The 20,174-nt window shown below is 30.7% G+C and overlaps 1 protein-coding gene and 1 long non-coding RNA gene across 2 annotated transcripts; both read left to right on the top strand.

The window, feature by feature from the left end:
- Positions 1-74: 74 nt before the first annotated feature.
- Positions 75-19,797, top strand: LOC133182612 (calponin homology domain-containing protein DDB_G0272472-like). Its single transcript, XM_061317458.1, has 18 exons — positions 75-173; positions 291-461; positions 579-731; positions 953-1,018; positions 1,119-1,229; positions 4,928-4,990; positions 5,619-5,738; positions 6,041-6,100; positions 6,199-6,318; positions 9,615-9,674; positions 11,745-11,813; positions 12,553-12,645; positions 12,884-12,952; positions 14,548-14,625; positions 14,742-14,801; positions 14,930-15,037; positions 19,151-19,180; positions 19,753-19,797. Exons 1-18 carry the CDS (start codon positions 75-77, stop codon positions 19,795-19,797), a joined length of 1,575 nt encoding a protein of 524 aa, XP_061173442.1.
- LOC133183545 (uncharacterized) lies at positions 18,061-18,812 on the top strand. The gene is made up of 3 exons (XR_009720670.1): positions 18,061-18,135; positions 18,562-18,639; positions 18,760-18,812. It is a non-coding gene; the product is annotated as an uncharacterized LOC133183545 (long non-coding RNA).
- Positions 19,798-20,174: the final 377 nt, after the last annotated feature.

The raw sequence follows: 20,174 nt of genomic DNA, 5'->3' as shown, positions 1-20,174 counted from the left end.
GAAAATATTTCCAGATATTTTTTCCTGTAACATTTGTGTAAATTCTGTCCATTAATATCAAGAGAAACCGAAAGATGAACACAATATTGAAAGCAGCTGTAAAGAAAGTGCAGAAAATGCAACGAAAGTTGGCAAAACAGAACAAGAAGGAAATAAACAAGATCAAAAAGGAGGTATGCAGAGAATCATCAGGTTAACTCGATTACAGGGATACTTGAAGCTTAAGAACATTTAAATTTAGTATCAAGATGGATTAATTCATTTTCCTTTTACTCAAACATGTATTACAGACTATGAAAAAACAGTTTTTAGAGGTTTCTCCACACCAAAGGATTGCAGATGCAAGAAAAGAATTGCAACAGCAAAAGAAAAAGATACAAAAAGCTTTAGCAAAACTTGAGACAATTGGCAAAGCACAATTGTTAACGTTAAATAACACAGTTGAAACTATTATGAATGAGGTAAGAGACAATTTCATTTAAAAATGTAGCCAATTTCTCTACGGTTATGTTCTTTGACTAGAGAAATATATATTAGTTAAGAATATGAAAATTGATGTTTTTTCTCATTTGTATTAGAAAGGTGGACATGTTGATGCCAATTTAAAAAGAAAAATGTCCAGAATCAAAGAAGCAGTAAGAAAAACGTTGGATTCTATAGAAACCACAAAAAACAAAGACCACAAAGAGATGGCTAACATAAGGAAAAAATTTGGTGAATTTCTGAATGAGGTTAGAAAAGTATACATTATCCCAATAAATATCATTTTTATCCGTTTTGGACAATAACAAATAACAGCATATTAGTATATTTAATGCAGAAACCTTTATGAATGTTTAGTTTTTCGGTTTTGTTTATACATAGTTGTTGAATATTTTACGCTTGATTTATATCAACTTCTCATTCATTACTTTTTAAAGGAAGTTTCAGAAAAATGACTAATATATTTTAGGTGAAGGACATTGAAAAGAAAAGACAGAATGAAAACATAAATATCGTGAGGATGGGAGAAAAGAAGGTTTTGAATATGTTGAATACGCACTAATCGAAAAGTGTACTGTATTTCAAAATTTAGATAGAAAAATGTCTAGTTATATAACTTTGTTTTAAATATTTAGAGACTTCAGAAAGTTAATAAAGTATTGGCAGCAACTGCTAAGAAAGTAGAAAAAATGCAACAGAAGATTGCAGAAAGGGATCAAAAGCAACTGGACAATCTGAAAAAAGAGGTAGTTATGAATCGTATACACATAATCCATTTTTATTTGAGCTACAAAAGTCTATGTAGATGAAAAGGTGAAGATAACGAACAGTGATCGATTCCAGAGGTGGAATCAGGTGCTTAGGAGGAGAAAGCATCCACCGCCGTGAGCCCTATGAATTGATCAGGTAGACAGAATATTCTGTAGTCAAATTTAGTATAAACACAAAGGCTAACAATTTGAATGAAATATATCAGTCAAAAAAGACCCAATGATAGGTTGTATATGCTAACGATTAAGGTCATTATAACGTCCATAGAATTAGGGCATGTATCTTAAAAGCGTCAATAATAAATGTACGTCAACAACACGTATACGTATTCTTCAGTACAGACACACACTGAGTCAAAAACAGCTCAATCATTTTATGGAAAACAACCGAGAAGCACAATCTCACAGTGTGAAGAAAACATCAAATTCCTCATTAGGAAACACTTGATTGTGACTCATTATTGTTAAATATTTGTTGCCAAAACATTTTGGTGAATGAAGGTATAAATCAGAAGCATCATTTAGGTATTAGAATTTGAATCGTGAAACGTATATATTTTATCATCAATTCCTTATAAAGATTTTTTTCTGCATATATGTATCATGCTTAGAAAAACTAAAATCAAATTTTTATTATCTTGCCTTGATTGTAGTTAAATAGGACTATTTTCAAAATAGTAACATTTTTTCATGGATATACACACAGTTACTTATTAAAACTACCTACTAGTAATTGAAATTTAAAAATATGAAATGTGAAATGTTTTACCTTTCATATATAAAAAAAATGTTAGCCGTCCTTTATTAAAAAAAGAATTTTAAAAAAAATAGAGTATCCCTTTTTAGGTCACCTGAGTCACTCAGGTGACCTATTGCTATCTGTTCTCGTCCGTCAGCGTGCGTCGTGTGTTAACATTTGAACATTTTTAGCTTCTTCTCTGAAACCGCTAAACCAATTTCAACCAAATTTGGCATATAGCATATATGGGTGAAGGTGAACAAAACTTGTGAATTTCGTGGTCCCTGCCCCCCTGGGGCCTGAGGGGTGAGGCTAAAATCACTGAAAATAATGCAATCTTTAAAAATCTTCTTCTTTACTCCTGGACATCAAGCAGTCAAACTGTTGGCATCATTGTAATCTACCCTCTACCAAAATTGTGAAATTCATGGCCCCAGGGTCAGGGGTTCTGGTGCTAGGGCGGGGCTATATAGATCATATAGTGAAAGTGCATTATTTCTTTGAAAATCTTCTTCTCTGCTCCTGGGTATTAAATAAAGTAACTAAGTACATAGTTATGATGAGCAAGAGTTCCTCTTCTAAAATTGTGAATTTCATGGCCCCTGGATCAGGGGTTCTGGTGTTAGGGCGGGGCTCTATTAATTATTTAGGCAAAAGGCATGAATTCTTTGAAAATCTTCTTCTCTGCTCCTGGGTATTAAATAAAGTAACTAAGTACATAGTTATGATGAGCAAGAGCGCCTCTCCCAAAATTGTGAATTTCATGGCTCCAGGGTCAGGGGTTCTGGTGTTAGGGCGGGGCTCTATTGATTATATAGTGAAAATGCATTAATTCTTTGAAAATCTTCTTCTCTGCTCCTGGGTATTAAATAAAGTAACTAAGTACATAGTTATGATGAGCAAGAGTTCCTCTTCCAAAATTGTGAATTTCATGGTCCCTGGATCAGGGGTTCGGGAGGGGAGGGGGAGCTCTATTGATTACATGTATATAGTGAAAATGCATAATTTCTTTCAATTTTTTTTTCTACTACTGGTTATAAACTAAAGAAACAAGTGTATAATTTTGATGAGAAAGGGTGCTTCTTCCAGAATTGATAGTTCGTGGCCAATGGATCAGATGTTCTGGTGTAAGGATGGGGCTTTATTTATTTATTATAATATGGTGAAAATGCATTTCTTTGACAATCTTCTATGCTTCTGGGAATGTTCAAGGCAAACAGAGTAAAAGTTTTAATATGCAAGGGTATTTTTACCAGAATTTTGGACACCTGGACCATTTAGTCAAGTGTTATGGTCCTGGCCAGGGCTCTATTAACTTGTATTCTACTGAGCAAAGTTATTCCCCTTTGCCATTCACCTTTGATAATTAATCACTGTAAATAATGTATTTGAAAGCTTAATAAAATAGAAAAGAAAAAGAAAATTTATTGCATAATAAAAAAAAAAGTACTTTCATAGTTTTAATGACTTGGAAGTAATAGATGAATAAAAATGAGACAAAAATAACTTTTTTTTCTTTTTAAATGTTCTTCAAAGGCCAAGAGAGGCCACTGTGAGAAGTAATAATATGGGGTTAAATAATACACATTTTAAATGTTCTTCAAAGGGCAAGAGAGGCCATTGTGAGAAGTAATAATATGGGGTTAAATAATAGACATTTTGTTAATAGTCTACATGGGAATAGTGATAAAGGGGGGGGGGGGGCAGATAGATACTAGACCAATTATTTTGTTGATGCTAATCATACTATTTTTCTTGCTGTTGGGCAACAAAGCTTCATTTATCAGTTTATGGATCCTCTAAATTGTTGTATTGTACTCAGGTGACCGTTAAGGCCCTTAGGCCTCTTGTTATTGAAAAGGGAACATATCAAAAACAAAAAATGTCAAAAAACTACAAATTAAAATTTTTTTTTTAAAAAGTTTATCAAAAGACCAACGTTTGTAATATGCAGGTACCATATATTTCTTCTCGGTGACATTTGAATGATTCTTAGATAGATAATAAACTCAAGCTACTGTGTGTCTGTGTAAGTTGTCAACAATTATTAAGCTTAACAGACATTTTCAAGGGGAAAATACAAAGGCGTTTCCTTTTTCGCTGCAGTCGTTTTCAAACTCGGAAGTTAAAATAACATTGTACTGTATTGTATATAATACGATTACATAAAACTGATAAATCTCTATATAGGAATTGGCATAAAAAATGTTAAATAGTTGTTTATATTTATTTATCCTATATCCAATATCATTACATTTTCAACAGTGAAATACTGTAATTTATTTACTGAATAAAAGTGATATTCTGACACAGTGTGAAAGGATATCAAAATGGTATTGTCACAGTGGGAGAATATCAGAAGTGCGGCAAAACTTACGATTTTCCTTCCCTTCAGGAGGAGTGTTTTTTTAAACAAATCCCCAGCCTGTTATAAGATAGAGTTAATGAGCCATCCTGACAGAGACTAATAGTTAACTACCAAAGTTTTTCCAAATGTGTCCTTAAAAATCCACGTTTACAACGTTTTTCAATCTCGCAATCACTTAGCTAGGACGTCTCAACTGCTCAACTGTGACGTCACAGCTTCTGACACTGTGTTACGAAAAGACAGAGGCAAAGAGAAATCTAAGAAAATGTAATAAACAGAAAATTAAATTTTTTGTAGATGAATATGGAATTTATTTCACTCGTGAGACAGGATTTTTTGATATTTTCACTCGTGCTTCGCACTCGTGAAATTATAAAAAAAAATCATGTCCCACTCGTGATATAAATTCCATATTTATCTACAAAACATTGAATATCCTCTATTAATTCTATCTTTTATCGCCGATATCCATATGTATGACTTAATTTAGTTAACAATTCACTGAAAATTAAAGTATAAAAAAAACTAGAAAAAAGGCATCATGCTTTTTCCATTTTGAAATTTTAGTCAAAGAAGATCAAAGACAAGACAGTTAAAGCCATCACTTTTCAACAGATGAGAGAAAAAGCGGTAAGCATTATGTTGTAAGGTGTTTCCACCTTCACTCTTTTTATGGTTGAAAGTAGAAAAAATGATTTCCATTCAACATATTATATATTATAATCAAGAATGAAATAAAATGTTTAGATTGTCGCATTCTTTTGAAGAAGGCAGACAAACAAACACAAGTGAATGACAAAAACAATTTTAGTCAACAGTATTATTAAAAATGCAGAAAAACTCGTTCTCATGACGCACATTTTATATGATTTTTACTTTGTATGAATTGAGGATATATATAATACAGGTATGCTAGAGAGAAGACATAAATGAAAAAAAATATTGTTTATGAAGAAATTAAAGATAATTCTAATTCTGTAATAAGCCATCTTTTTATTCGTACAATGGATACATTTCTATCAGGCATGAAAATTAATTAAATCAATGAAAGATTTTGTGAAAAATACGTCATCATAAGAGGACCAAGCAACCTTATTATATCATAATAAAAGCTTTGTTATTAATCTAAATTCTCAAGAAAATGACAAGCTTTGTATTTATTTATTAAAGAGAATATTTTAATTGCACGGAATCGTTAATTGTCGTTGTCATGACGTGATATAAAATCACATTATTTTTTCTATTGGATTTAAATAAGAAAAACAAGGCATTGAAGGAAAGAAGTAAGCAACTAGAGAAGCAACTTAAAATTCTGGGAAAAAAGATAGAACAGAGAAATAAAGTTTCACAACAAAAAGAAAAGGAAGCAAACAAAAAGGTAAAACATCTTTCTCAGTATATCTTTTTTTTTTATTATACACTATTATTATAAACATAATTACTTTCCTTATTAAAATAAATGATAAATCAAATAATTACCTTACTTTAAATATAACATTTAATCAATATTTTTTCCTCTGAAATTCACCTTAAGCTTGATTAATTATTCAAAATCAGCCTCATCAACACAATTACTGTTGATCACTTTTTAGTGCAAATTAGTTTTATTTTATTTGTTGAAAAATATCTTTTCTACAATGTGTCAAGTTTCCATTGGTATTACTGGTTTGAACATTATAGTTGCAGAAAACAAAAGAACAGCTCTCAAAAATTTCAGCACAAAAATCTCAGTCAGTTAAGGTACGAGTCCAATGCACTGCAGACTAAGTTAACTTTATCATTTATATTACTAGTATGTCATTTTTTTAAATATACTATTTGTGTGACATTTACTGTAGGAAAATCAAAGGAAGATAAAGGAGGAAGCAAGACTGAAAACAAAAATAGACAAATTGAAAAGGAAGACAAAGAAAATCGCAGAAGAATCGCAAAAGAGAAATGAACTACTTAACAGAAAGGTATTCTCAGAAAAACACCGTAAAAATTTCAGTGTGAAATGAGGGCTTAAAATTAGTATGAAAAACTTCAGTCAGCATTTGGCCTAATGATAGATTGTATTTGCTGATAAGGTCAATCATTTTCGTCTTTATCCTGATATTGTAGTTGCTCTAGATGATATACAAAATAATAAAAATACTTTTATAACGCGTATTGAAAATGTTTAATAAATCTATAATAAAAATAAAGATAACGAACAGTTTTTAAGCTCATAGTCCATTTAAACAAAACAAATCGGGAGCAGAGCAAACACGGACCTCTAAAAACATTAGAGGCGGGATCAGGTGCCATGGAGGAGCGAGCATCGCTTGTCGGCCGATCACACCCGCCGTGTGCTCCTTGTCATGATCGAGAAAACAAAAAAATCCATAGACATTTCAATGTGTAAATAAAGGCCTAACAATTAGCATGGAAAACATCAGTCAGCATCTAACTTAATGTTAGGTTATATTGGCTGACAAGGTCATTGTGTCGACCATAAAACTTGTGAAATTATGACTTCAAACGAGACTGTTAATATCCCTGTTTCATCAACTTGTTTGTCAATAGCTGGCCTCGTTTTAGAAATGTTCATACTAGAGCATGCTCTTGCGTATCGAATCAACTGGGAGACAAAACACCATTTATGCAGGTGATAAGGGTATATTGCTACATAAGTAAGGAACGTTGACGATTGAAAAATTGAAGTCATCACGTTTATATGGTATTTTGCTTTTATATGTGTTTGTTTTTAAGGTATAAATCAGTTTTGCTTGGCCCATGGTCATCTTTGCGCAAATTTAAGTTTTGCACCTTCTTTTGAATAGGTGTTAACTTTTATTTTTATACAGATTTTTCGTTTGCCAGCTGATTGGACTTTTCGACATAGTAATGCATTTGTTCTTTGAAATTGTTACTGATTTAAATCCACTTAAAAGCAAATTTGGTAAGAAATGTCTTTGAATAAAACATACCAAAATGCCATAAAAATTCATGAGAGTATATTGAGTGAATGTTTCATTTCCACACCTTCAAATACTTCAAACAAAACGTTTGAAATTTAGAATTATACAAAAAATTTTAATGTATAATATAAAAAAGTACTTTCACAATCTCAAATGGTCAGATAGGCTTGTAAAACAAATTTTGAAAAAAAAATTAAAAATACCTTTATATCTTTGTTCACTGAGTGTTCTTCAGAGACCATGAAAGGCCAATACGAGAGGAAATGTGATGGGTTTACTTTATAAGCTTGAGCACAATTGTTTTGTTTAGTCTGCATGGTGATAGTAATAAATGGGAGACGAGTGTATTAGCACTGACAAATATTATGATTTGCTAATGAGTACTACACTAACTTTTTTTCATCCCTGATTATCCTATTTCTTCTGCTTTTGGGTAACATATCTTCAACTCTCAGTTTATTTTTTATTTCATTTTATACTTCTATGGATCCTTTACAGTGTTATACTCAGGTGACCCTTAAGGCCACTGAACCTCTTGTAAAGCCTTGGGGAATGAAAATTACTTCGAAGGAAGCGTCCATTCATTATAAGTGTGTTCGCTATAGGCGTGTTTTACTGTATCTATCACTAAGCATTTTCTTCAGAACTCTGTCACTTTCAGTCATTCGATATTAAATATGAAATCTAAGTATATTAAAAATTGGTTTATTGCTTGTTATCTTAATTAATGTACATGCAAAACTTTTCTTCTGAAGGTTCCGATAATTATGTTCACCATTCATTTACCATATATTTATGTCTCCCCTTCCAGGGAAGACATGTTTTTGTCGATTTTTTTCTTCTTTTTCTTCTTCTTCATCCAAATTTTGTCTAGGCCGTAACTTAAATACCCTTTGACATTAAGACTTCAAACTTGGAACATAGATAGATGACATTGAGAAGGAGTGCACGCCACCAACATTTTTGACCTTGACCTATTTATAAGGTCAAGGTCAATCTTTTGAGTTCAGCCCATAACTTGAGATCCCTTTGATATTAGGACTTCAAACTTGTAACATAGGAAGAAGACCTTGAGACAAAATGCACTGCATTAGAATTTTGACCTTGACCCCTTTCTGCCTTCAAGGTCAAATAGGGAAAAAACACGATCTGACCATAACTTGAGAACCTTTTGACATTAAGACTTCAAACTTGGAACATGCAGAGGTGATATAAAGGAGGGATGCATGCCACCAAAATTGTTGATTCAATTATTATAAGGTCAGGGTCAATCTTTTAAATCAAAATAGAGTCCAAGCCATAGCTTGAGTACCCTTTGATATTAGGACTTCAAACTTGTAACAGAGAAAGAAGACATTGATACAAGATGCAACACACCAAAATTTTTTACCTTGACCTCTTTTCTTCCTCAAGGTCAAATAGGGAAAAAACTTGATTTGACCATTACTTAAGAATCCTTTGTTATAAAGACTTCAGACATGGGACATGCAGAAGTGGTATGAAGAAGAGATGCATGCTACCAAAATTTTTGACCTTGATCCAATTATTATAAGGTCAAGGTCAATCTTTTACATCAAAATAGAGTCCAGGCCTTAGCTTGAGTACCCTTTGATATTAGGACTTCAAACTTGTAACATAGAAAGAAGACATTGTTATAAGATGCAACGCTTCAAAATTTTGATCTTGACCCCTTTCTTCAAGGTCAAATAGAGAAAACATGACTAGATCATAACTTGAGAACCCTGACATTAAGACTTCAAACTTGGAACATGGAGAGGTGGTATAGAGGAAGGGTGAATGCCAACATTTTTTTCACCTTGACCTATTAATAAAGTCAAGGTCAATCGTTTACATGAAAATATAGTCTAGGTCATAACTTGAGAACTTTCTGACATTAGGATTTCAAACTTGGAACAAGGAAAGACAACATTGAGACTAAATGCACTGCATCAAAATATTTGACCTTGACCACTTTCTTCAAGGTCAAATTAAGAAAAACACGAGCAGACCATTACTTGAGATCCGTTTGACATGAAGACTTGAAATTTTGTACACAGAATTTGAGTTGAGATGCACTGCATTATTATTTTTGACCCTGATCATATATTTGCAATCGTTAATGTCGGTAAAGAAGGGGAGACATGGTTTTTTTAGTAAAAAAAAAACCAATACCCTTTAGTTTCAAATTTCACATTATCAAGATATGTCAAGGTCACGAAACATAGCATTTTAAGACAAAATATATATAAATCTTTTAGTCTTCTATATACACATCCAATAGTTTTGTATTTAATATAATGGTCAATTTTCAGATGAACAAAGTGAAAGATAAGCTTAAACTGATTTCTGACCTAAAAGGTGAATTAGCCAGGGTAAGGAATGTTTAATAAAGAACAAGGTTCACTTAGGACCTTTTTTGGCCCTGTGAATTTCTGAAAAACTGAAACTGCTTAGTTTTAGTTGACAATGCATTAAATTTCATTTAGACCTTTGGTGACTGCGTATCAATCAAAAATGACGTAATTTTCTGACTAGTCAATGCATTATGACGTCATGAAATGCGTCATTTTCCTCATATCCTGAAAAATTCTACAAAAACAACCAATTTTTAAAGCTATTTTTCGATATTTAAAAAAGAGCGCAACCTCTGATCTAAAATATGCAACTATTAAATGATGGAACTATTTCTGAGGATTACAAAACATGTTTTATTTTTTAGATCAGAGGGTGCGCTCATATTATTTCTCTTCTGTGAAAGTACTCAAATATACTTGTTTTCCTTAAAATTCAAGAACATTGCAATTCCATGAAGCCTGTTTTCCAAGACCTTGGCTTTAAGAAGAAAATTTTTAATAGGAAATGAAAGCACTAAGTCTCTACTTTATCTTGATGTTTAAAATGGAACATAAAGTGTTAGTCTATAAATTGGTATATCTACAGGGCCATTTTATGCATAAAGTGAACCTAGCTCTTTTGTAATTGTTTCATAACCATTAATGTTTTAAAATAATACTAGTATGTGTGAAGCAATTGTTAAGCGTTATAGAGCAATTAACTATATTTCTATCCAGTGCAAACGAATTCTTTTACGGTGGTGGTGGTGGTGGTGTAGGGATGGTTGGTTGGAATAAAGGAATAACGTTGTCCGTCGTTCTTTCCGTCTGCCTGCCCTTCTGTTCACGCAGTCTTTTCTGAACCGTAACGAAGATTCATTGAAAGTTCATACATGGCACAAAGATTGCTTTTGACCTGAGGATGTGTCAATATCTTGATATAGGATTATATTTAGTTTAGTAAAATGTAACTAGCAGATTAAAAGTATAAATTGTGTGCGGAGTATAACTAACGGATAAGAAAATTATTCTCCACACAAAGACTTCTTTAATGAAAGAATGTTTTTGACCTTGACTAAAGGTCATTTGTACAAAATCAATGTAAATGGCAGAATGTGTATAACTTTCTAATGGATAAGCATAAGACGTTTATGGGAAATGTATGAATCCTCTCCTGCTTATATCTTGTAATGAAATATCATGAGAAGCTCGTACTTGACACAATGATTGCTTGTGACCTAAAGTTTTATCCCGACTTTGTCTTTTACGAAAGCGAAAAAGCAGTAATATTTTCGACTGTCCATAACTTTGTAAGAGAGAAACTGGGATGCAAAATTTTAAAAGTGCAGAGAGGGGGGGGGGGGATTATTTAATGAACTCACTCTAAGTACTTCTGTTATTTATTTATCTTAAAGGCGATGACTTTTTATTTCAATTATGACACATGTATTGGTTTGTAGCAAATTTGATTTATTATATAATATGATTAAAACCATTAAGTATAAAAACTGAAATAAAGTATAAAAAGCATACATAAAAGTTATAAAAATAGTACTATTAAGCTATATTTTTTAACATCACAAAAAAATTGATAGAGAGAAGAAACAATAAAACGAAAAGAAAAAAAAATAAAGAAAAAGATTGTGGAGCTAACCCAGACTGCTACGAGCCTTACGCAGGTAATATTGAATATCAATCACAGAGCCGTATATTAAGAATTAAGCTGTAATATTAACCTAATTACAGCCAAAGTAGTTGATATACTTACATTGTATTTAGAGTTCTTATTCATTTTTTTAAAAAGGGAAAAGAGGCAGTAAGATGGAAGAAGAAGAAACATGAAAAAATGGTATTCTTTTTTCCGATAGTGAGAAAGGAGATATAACCAATAGAATTTATTTAAGAATATCAATGCACATAATTATTTTTATTCAAAATAAATCTTCTGTGAGAATTTATTCAATTTTCCAGAAAATTCTTCCAGACTATGGAAAACACAGGAAACTTCCTGAAGGAACAGTAAAAGTGCCAGTTAAAAAAGTATCACATACTATATCATATAAAAAAGTACAACATTACCATGTCAATAAAACCCGTTTATAATTGTAGAAAATTATTCCAGACCACGGGAAAGGAAGAAAACTTCCATCAAGTACTATAACTATGCCACTTCATAAGGTAAAAGAGTTATAATTCAGATCCATAGCTTTATCAATGTAAACATATATGTGATTACATGAAGATTTTTATGTTTACTAGCAATATTTAGTTTTGCTGAAACCACAAGTGATAAAAATTAAGATTAAGTATTTGATTTTTCAAAATAATTCTCTTTTTATGGTTTTTATCTGTCTTATCAAATCCTTTCACAATAATACCAACTTAATGACAAGTACCTCATACGCTACATGATGTTGCTTTTACTGAAAAAGTTTATTCAGTGGGACTTACCTTTAAACGCTATTCCTGCTGGAGTTTCATGTGTACTTTGAAGGAACCGAAGAATGCAAGTAGATACATAATTCTGGTACAAAATTCTGTTACCAAGTCTTATGGTAACATCAGACTTTAAATTTACTAACTCTAAAAAGCTTCTGTCCCTTGTCTCGTTTAGATATAAAGGAAATTGTATACTTCATATAGAAAGTACAAAAGGGAAGCGTAATACATCAATGCAGCTTCTTCTTTTATATATATATATATATATATATATATATATATATATATATATATATATATATATATATATATATATATATATATATATATATATATATATATATATATATATTATTGTGGGTCTAAACCAATAAATATATACTGACCATTAGTTAAGGATTTTGTCCTTTTATTTTTTCTTTATTTTAATATAGATTTCTGTTTAAGAGTAGTGAGCAAATTTAACATTATTCCTCAGAACTGTTCTATGAACATAATGCCAAAGATTTTATCACAAACTTTTGTTATAACCATGCAGGCACAGAGAGTAAAGGGAAAGAAATCTAAGATCGTAAGTTTATGACATTAAAAATAAATATTAATGTTCTGGTGGTTGTTTAGTCCTCTCAAGAATTTATTACCTCATTTTAATTAGCTCTTCAATATTCATCAGTGTAACAATTTACATTGATTATTTAATTAGGAAATACCTGTAAACTTGAAGAAAAAATATGTTTTGTTTGAAGTAGTCATTGAAGTTTTCATCTATTTTTTTTTATTTTTATTTATTTATTTTTGTTTATGAAAAGAAAGTGACCCCAGATCGTGGTAAAATCAAGAAACTTACAGCAGGAGCAGTGAAAGTCACTTTTCCAAAGGTATTATGCTTGACCATAGTCACCAACAGTAATCCTAAAAATAAATTCTAACAACATCAAATAATCTTCCAATGTGGGTCGATGCATAAAATACAAATAAAATATGAAATATTTAGTTCGTTCTTTTTATCCGATCACCTCTAAAATGTAAGAAGAACAGGAAATCGATATTAAATCCAATATTAAATGGAAAACTATAGCTTAAATGAAGCTCTGAATATTTCATGTTTAATTTCGTGTTAAGTTATCTACAAAATTGTTAAAATCATTCTGATTATATGCACAGGTTTTCTGAAGTTGATATTGAAAAAATACCGGAGTTCCTCATTGACAATATCTGGAGTCTTTTAACACCAGGTCTTCCAACGATTGATTGGAATTCCAATAGGAACAATTTATGCTTCTTTTGTTAGCCGACTGTTTTGTATTTAAATAAAGCAGAATTTATATATTTTTTTAAAAACTTCTAAATCGGAAAAAGAAGATTTTTACAGTGGCTTTCAATTCGACGTTCAGGTCTATCAATGGCATTTTATCACAACAATATTTATTTTCGTTCATGTGTTGATTCGATATATTTCAGTGAACTGGAAATCAAAGGACATCTCATATTCTGTATCTTTTACGGCAAACTAAAATCTAAACTATGTGACATGTGGGAAGATATCAGCTTTTCTATTGTCAGTTTCTCGTATTTATGTAGCAATATTCATTTATCACCGGAATTTGGTGCCCTTGTCTCACAGCTGATTCGGTATGCGAGAGCATATTCTGTGAACAACTAATTTTTTTAACTGACGCAGGTAACTGACAAATAAATTGATGATACAGTGGATTCGACAGTCTCATTTAGCGTCACAAATTTGATGTTCGATAAAATGACACTGTTTGTAATAAAACCATTTTTACTAACATAATTCATACCAAATTGTAGTCGCCCGCGTGGCGCAGTGGTTAGAGCATTCGCTCTAGAGTCGCGGAGTAAGGAGTTGATCTTTATGTCGTGGGTTCGAATCCCACTGAGGGATGTGGAGACCGGTTCTTCAGATGAGATCGTATAAACTGAGATCCCGTGTCGCAGTAGGTGCTGACACAAAAAAGATCCCTCACTGCTCAATGGCCCTGAATGCCGAGTATAGGTCAAAATATGCAGCTCTCCACTGGTAAGAGGTGGCGTCTCCATATGAGTGAAAAATTCTCGAGAAGGACGTTAAACAAAAAACAAACAAACATACCAAATTGTTAGGCTTTCGTTTTCAAACTGATTTTGTTTAGTAATCTGTTTACCTACATGCATTTAATACAGACGGACATCTTGATGGTCTGTTATATATGAAAAATTCTTTGATTTGCACAAGCATCTCTCTCATTCTCTCTCTTTCATTCTCTCTCTCTCTCAACTGTCACAGACTGGAAAAAATATTGCTTTGTTTAATGCTTTACCAGATTATTTTTGTTATAATAATAAAGAGTGCTGAAGAATACAGTAAAACACTGTAAGTAAGTAGATAAAATTATAATGAAATACAAGTTCGTAGCAGTATCTTCATAACATTTAAGAAAAATCCGAATGACTTATGTATATTTTATTTTAGAAATTAGTTGAAAAGCTGAAGATGATAAGTGACAAGTACAAAGATGTAAAAGAAAAGGCACTGAAAATGAAGGAAAAGGTATTGACGGAAGTTACATAATGAGTTTGTAAGTTGGTAATTAATAGATAAAATTTAATTCTCTGAGATTTCCTGAAAAGTGTATTTATTTTAATTTGTTCTTTGAAAAATGTTAGCTTAAGGAAAAACTACAGGAGAAGAAATATATCTCGTCCTTACCAACAAAAACGACTAAGGTAAGATATTCCTAGTTAAACAGTGTTAATATCCCGCTTAAATGATCAATACAACTGTATTTCTTGAAATACAATGTTTTCTAGATTATAGGTGTATTCTTATAGGAATACAATTTTTTTATTTATAGGAGAAGAAAACTGTAAAGAAGCTCAAGAAGAAGCTAGAAAGAAAAATAGAGAGAATTAGAAAGATCTGCAGAATAACTAGAAAGGAATTAAGAAGAATTCGAGAAAGGGTAAACTTTTATCTATGTTTTTTTTCAATTTAATATAAGATACGTTATGTGCTTAGTTGTTAGCTGAGTAGGAAATTGCTGGAGAAGTGTACAAGGCATTAGTACGTAAAACTGTGAGGTGAGATCATAGTTCGGCATTTTTATTGATAGATATGTTTTATGAATTGTATAAAAGAATGTTACACCCTTGTTGTCATTATTTGATTATCTGCATTTTTGTTTATTTTTCAATTTGGATTTGTAATTTGTAAGAGTTAATGGAGTGATGACTCAGCAACAAATTAAAAAAATTAAACGTTTATATTCAAAAAAATGTTTGCTAAAATATTAGCAGCTTTCTTATATACATAACTGTCCACATAAAAGATGAAAATCTTGACTTTTCCCCAAGAGAAACTTTCCATTAAAGTATATCGATCGACATTTCAAAATTCGATCTAATTCATCTAAATTCTACCATATAATATTTAGAGAGGTTGTTCAATTAAGAAATAAAAGTATGCCCAAATAAGAAAAAGAAGACATAATTTAATTTATACTTTTTTAAAAGCTTATAAGTCCACCAAGTATGAATACAGTTAAGATATATGACATAGTGTATTTCATTATTTACAGAGAAGGAAATGGGAACGAAAGATATACGAAGTGAGTAAGACTGTCAATTAAGAATTTGGCATAGATGCGTAATTTTGTCAACGATGGTGATTATCATAATAAGAGAGAAACTATTGCATTATTTGCAGTCAAAATTCATATTTTCCAATAGTTTGTCTGATTTAAATAAAACTTACTGGATAGTCTATTTATTAGAAAACTATCCCTGATTCAATTTTTTAATTCAAATAAAATTCATCATACAATCGTAAAATACATAAGGATATAAATTCACGTTGTTCAATTTTCAGTTTCATACGGAACCATTAATGGTGTTTCTAAAATTTAGAAGAATTTCTATTAAAAAAAAAATAATAATAATTTTTACATTTTCTACAGTTTTTGCCTGCTTTGATCAAACCTTATTGCAAGTAATGGCTACGTAAAGATACATACCTACTTTACATAACACTGTATCTGTTACTGAAATATGACACTGTAAACGTACTTTTTCCCACGGGGTCATAATTCCTCAGAATCGCAATTACTGTTCAATCTGCGGGTAGACAGTTATGCGGATTTCTTGGATTGCTGTTGTATGTCTTAAACATACTTTTCGTGGAAAATTTGTGATAGCGTTGGTAGTGTAAATTAAACCCACATCAATTCCACGTGGAAAAAATGTACGTTTACAGTAGTTAAAATTATCTTAATAATATTATGAAGTTACTAATTTTTGTGGGGGTTTAATTTTCGTTGTTTTTGTGGTATGAGGAGACCAACGAATTCATGTCCTCCACAAAAGTGAAATTTCAAATGTCTAACAGCTAAACTCTTCGTCAGTCACGAAATAAAATTCCCCACAAACCAAAATTTTTTCTCTAACCATGAATATTTGACTCCCACGAAAAAAAATGTGATTTTACAGTATGCTACTCCGACTCGAGATATTTGTCGACTTTAAAAGGAGCTTTGCAAATAGGTGGCATACTTCTTTATAAAAGATTCTGTTATCAGTTTTAATGGTAACGATAGGTTTTCTTACATATCTAGCTCTTCACACCTTTCAAATATCGTTTTGATTAAAAAAAAAGATTTCAAAAAGGATAATTTATTTTTCATCATATTTTTCATCATATCATTTTATCACTTAATCAAAGAACTACGAAAGTATTACATTAGTAAACATTTATCTCTTTATGCCCCAGTCATAAAATGACTAGGGCATATAGTGTTATCTCTTTCCGTCATTGAGTCAATCAGTTTTGGTCAGTTTTCCGGACATTTTTGTCTTTGAGATGATGATCTGATTTTTGTTATGTTTTTTATTATTGATGATTTACAGAACGATTTCGAGTTTCAAGTTGTTAATCCATTTTCAGGAATATTACCGATATATTGTCCTTCGAATTTGAAAATTTTTTAATTATTTACTGTTTCCCTGATTTTTTTTTTAGGTAACCTGAGCCACTCGGGTGACCTATTGCTAATTGTTTCTGCCCCCCCCCCCCCCTTTTTGGTGTGATTTTAGATACTTAATTGAATTTTAGTAAAAGATTTTATGTTGACGACTTACAGATAAAGTTTGAGTCAGATAATGAGATGATTTTTGATATGTCACTTTATATTTATGATTTGTTAGATTTTCATGTTGATTGACTCATGTTCTTGAAAGTTACTCCAGCGTGTCAAGGATCCGTGTTTTTGCTCTGATCATGATTCCTATTGTTTACAGGATCTTCGAGACTGACCACTGTTCCTTTCACTTTTTCATTATTATCTTTAGACTTTGAAAATTTATTCCCTTTTATCTTTTCTTGTAGGTGATACAGTGTGATACAATTTTAGAAGTATGTTGTGATATTGACAACTGATTCCGGGAGATGAAAATATATTCTACTTTTCATTTCTAGTCATTGTCATTTTCAAATTTTAGAACTTCTGAGATATTAAAACTTGGATATCGACAGGGGCAATCATATCACACTGGCACATTGAGTTTTTTTTTTTATTTTTCTTATTGAGTTTAAAAACTAGTTCTATGAATACAGTGTTGTGTTACTCAAAGCATTCATGTATCATTAGGTTCTCTTTTGATTTTTCATTTTAGACGAAGACAGTAAAGAGGAAAAAATCTCATATAGTAAGTTGCCATCACACAAATAAATATTAAATTCTGGAGTTGTCCGTAAATGATTAATGACATATGCTTAGTTAATCAATGTCAAAGAGAAATACTCATCATAGAACTGAAAGATGTGGTGAAAAATCTGCTCCTATTATTTTCTTATTTAGCTTTTGATATTTATCATTATAGCAACATATTTATAGATTATCAGTTTACTTGTTTAAAAATATTGGAGAAGAAAAGAAAAAAGACTTTTATTTTTTATATTTATTGCACTTCTCTTGTTTGAATTTTCAATTGTCCAAAGAAAGTGTTCCCAGATCATGGTAAAATCAGGAAACTTCCACCAGGTGCAGTGAAAGTCAATTTTCAAAAGGTATAACCTTAACTATAATTAATTGTCCTTCATTTTTCTTTTTCTTTATCGTTTATTCTTGCAGATAATTTGAAGGGAAAGATATTTTATGGACATTTTCTAAAATTCAATCTCATGAAAAGGCACCATAATACTGTGTTATATGATGTAAAATTCGCAAGACAGTACATGCATGTTTCTGTCTCTTATAATGATAGATTATACCATGGCAAAATTAATATTGCAGTTAAAAATGTTATTTTACAATACTATTTTCTTGAAATTTGTAAAATGCAATTTAAAACAGGCCAAATTCTTGACATGAAAATAAAATGAAATGAACAATAAAATGAAATGTAATGCAAATTTGCAATGTATCTAATTTAAAATAAACAGGAAAAAACATAAAAGAAAATCTGCATGATTTATGTATTTTTCTTTGTTTAGAAGTTAGTTGAAAAGCTGAAGATGATAACTGTCAAGTACAAACATGTAAAAGAAAAGGCACTGAAAATGAAGGAAAAGGTACTGATGGAGGTTACATAATAAATTTATAAGTAGGTAAATTAAAAGATGAAATTTAAATCTGTTACTAGAAATGCAAAATTATGTGTTAATTTCAATATTCCTTTTATAAAATTTTAGCTTAAGGAGAACCTACAAGAGAAAAAAGAAATTTGGTCTTTACCAACAAAAACAATTAAGGTGAGACACACATATTAAACAGATTAATAGTATTCATAAATGAACAATACAGCTACAGTTTATAACTACTTCTTCAAGTACACTGTTTTGTTGGATATACATGTATCTTTATCCTTAAAGGAATACTTTTTGATATGTAGGAAAAGAAAACTGTAAAGAAGCGTAAGAAGAAACTCGAAAGAAAAATAAAGAGAATTAGAAAGATCTGCAGAATAACTAGAAAGGAATTGAGAAGAATTCGAGAGAGGGTAAACTTTCATCCATGTTTGAGATTTCTTTTATTTTTATAAAACATTTGATAGTAGATAGTATATGTGCTTTGTCGTTTTAGAGGAGAAAATTGCTAGAAGAGATGTACAAGGTAGGTAAAATGTAAGGTGTGGACATTTCTTCATTTCTTGATTTTTAATAATTGTGTGCTTTATCAGTTAAATATATTTGAAAGAACATAATATCCTTATTGTCATAATTTGAATGCTTTTTCCTTTATTTTTTCAAGTTTTTAATTTTTAGCTTTAATTTAATAATGGCTCAGTCCGATATAAATACGAATTACCAGTTTATATAAAAACATAAATCTATAAAATTATTTAGCTTCCATATAAATCTCTAAGCACAATCAACCAAAATAGTGCTATTTTCCACAAATGGAACTTTCTATTGAATAGAAAGTATATTGAATAACATCATGACTTTTTCATGTTTCTATTTTTATTTCATTTATATTTTATTTATTTATTTATTGTTTTTGTTTTTTCGACATTGGATCTGAATCTAATAAATTTTACAATAGAATATTGAGTATTTTAATGATCAACTAGAAAAACACAGTTTGAAAATAAAACACCCTTTTCATCATTTTGACTTAAGTATATTGATCAAGCAAATATAAATGCAATTAAAATATGACATAATGCATTTCATTAATTACAGAGGAGGGAACGCGGAGGAAAGATAAGCGAAGTAAGTAAGAGTTGATTAAAGGCTTCGCATAGACGCCACCTTAATTGGTAAGGAATACAGATACAATATCTGTGACTGCTTGTATTACAATACAAAGGTCTGATATAAGTTTGAGCTCTGCTCATTGTAGACTTGAAATGGTTAAGCATTGGTATAATAATTTCTAGTATTTCAAAAGGAAACTTTTCTTCTTGTTTTGTCTGATTTGAATAAAGATTGCCAAAATAGCTGTTAATGTCAAATTTTGAGGCGTCAACTTCAAAGATTGATAAAAAAAATTTCATTCTGTTATTAAAAATCAAATACATGTCAATGCACTATCCCTGATACAATTTTTGATTTTTGTAAAACTTGATACAATCGTAATTACATAAGGATGTACATTTCCATGT

The sequence above is a fragment of the Saccostrea echinata genome, unplaced genomic scaffold (genome assembly GCF_033153115.1).
Source record: "Saccostrea echinata isolate AGI-Se365-2 ecotype Australia unplaced genomic scaffold, CSIRO_AGI_Sech_v1 ptg000009l, whole genome shotgun sequence".
Classification (NCBI taxonomy): Eukaryota; Metazoa; Mollusca; class Bivalvia; order Ostreida; family Ostreidae; genus Saccostrea; species Saccostrea echinata.
This window is presented reverse-complemented; position numbering and strand designations above follow the sequence as displayed.

Excerpts from the sequence above, each read along its gene's own strand:
- LOC133182612 (XM_061317458.1), top strand. The coding sequence starts at position 75 with ATGAACACAATATTGAAAGCAGCTGTAAAGAAAGTGCAGAAAATGCAA. Across the intron at positions 6,319-9,614 it reads ATGAACTACTTAACAGAAAG|ATGAACAAAGTGAAAGATAA; the intron begins GTATTCTCAGAA and ends GTCAATTTTCAG. Across the intron at positions 11,814-12,552 it reads TAACTATGCCACTTCATAAG|AACTGTTCTATGAACATAAT; the intron begins GTAAAAGAGTTA and ends ATTATTCCTCAG.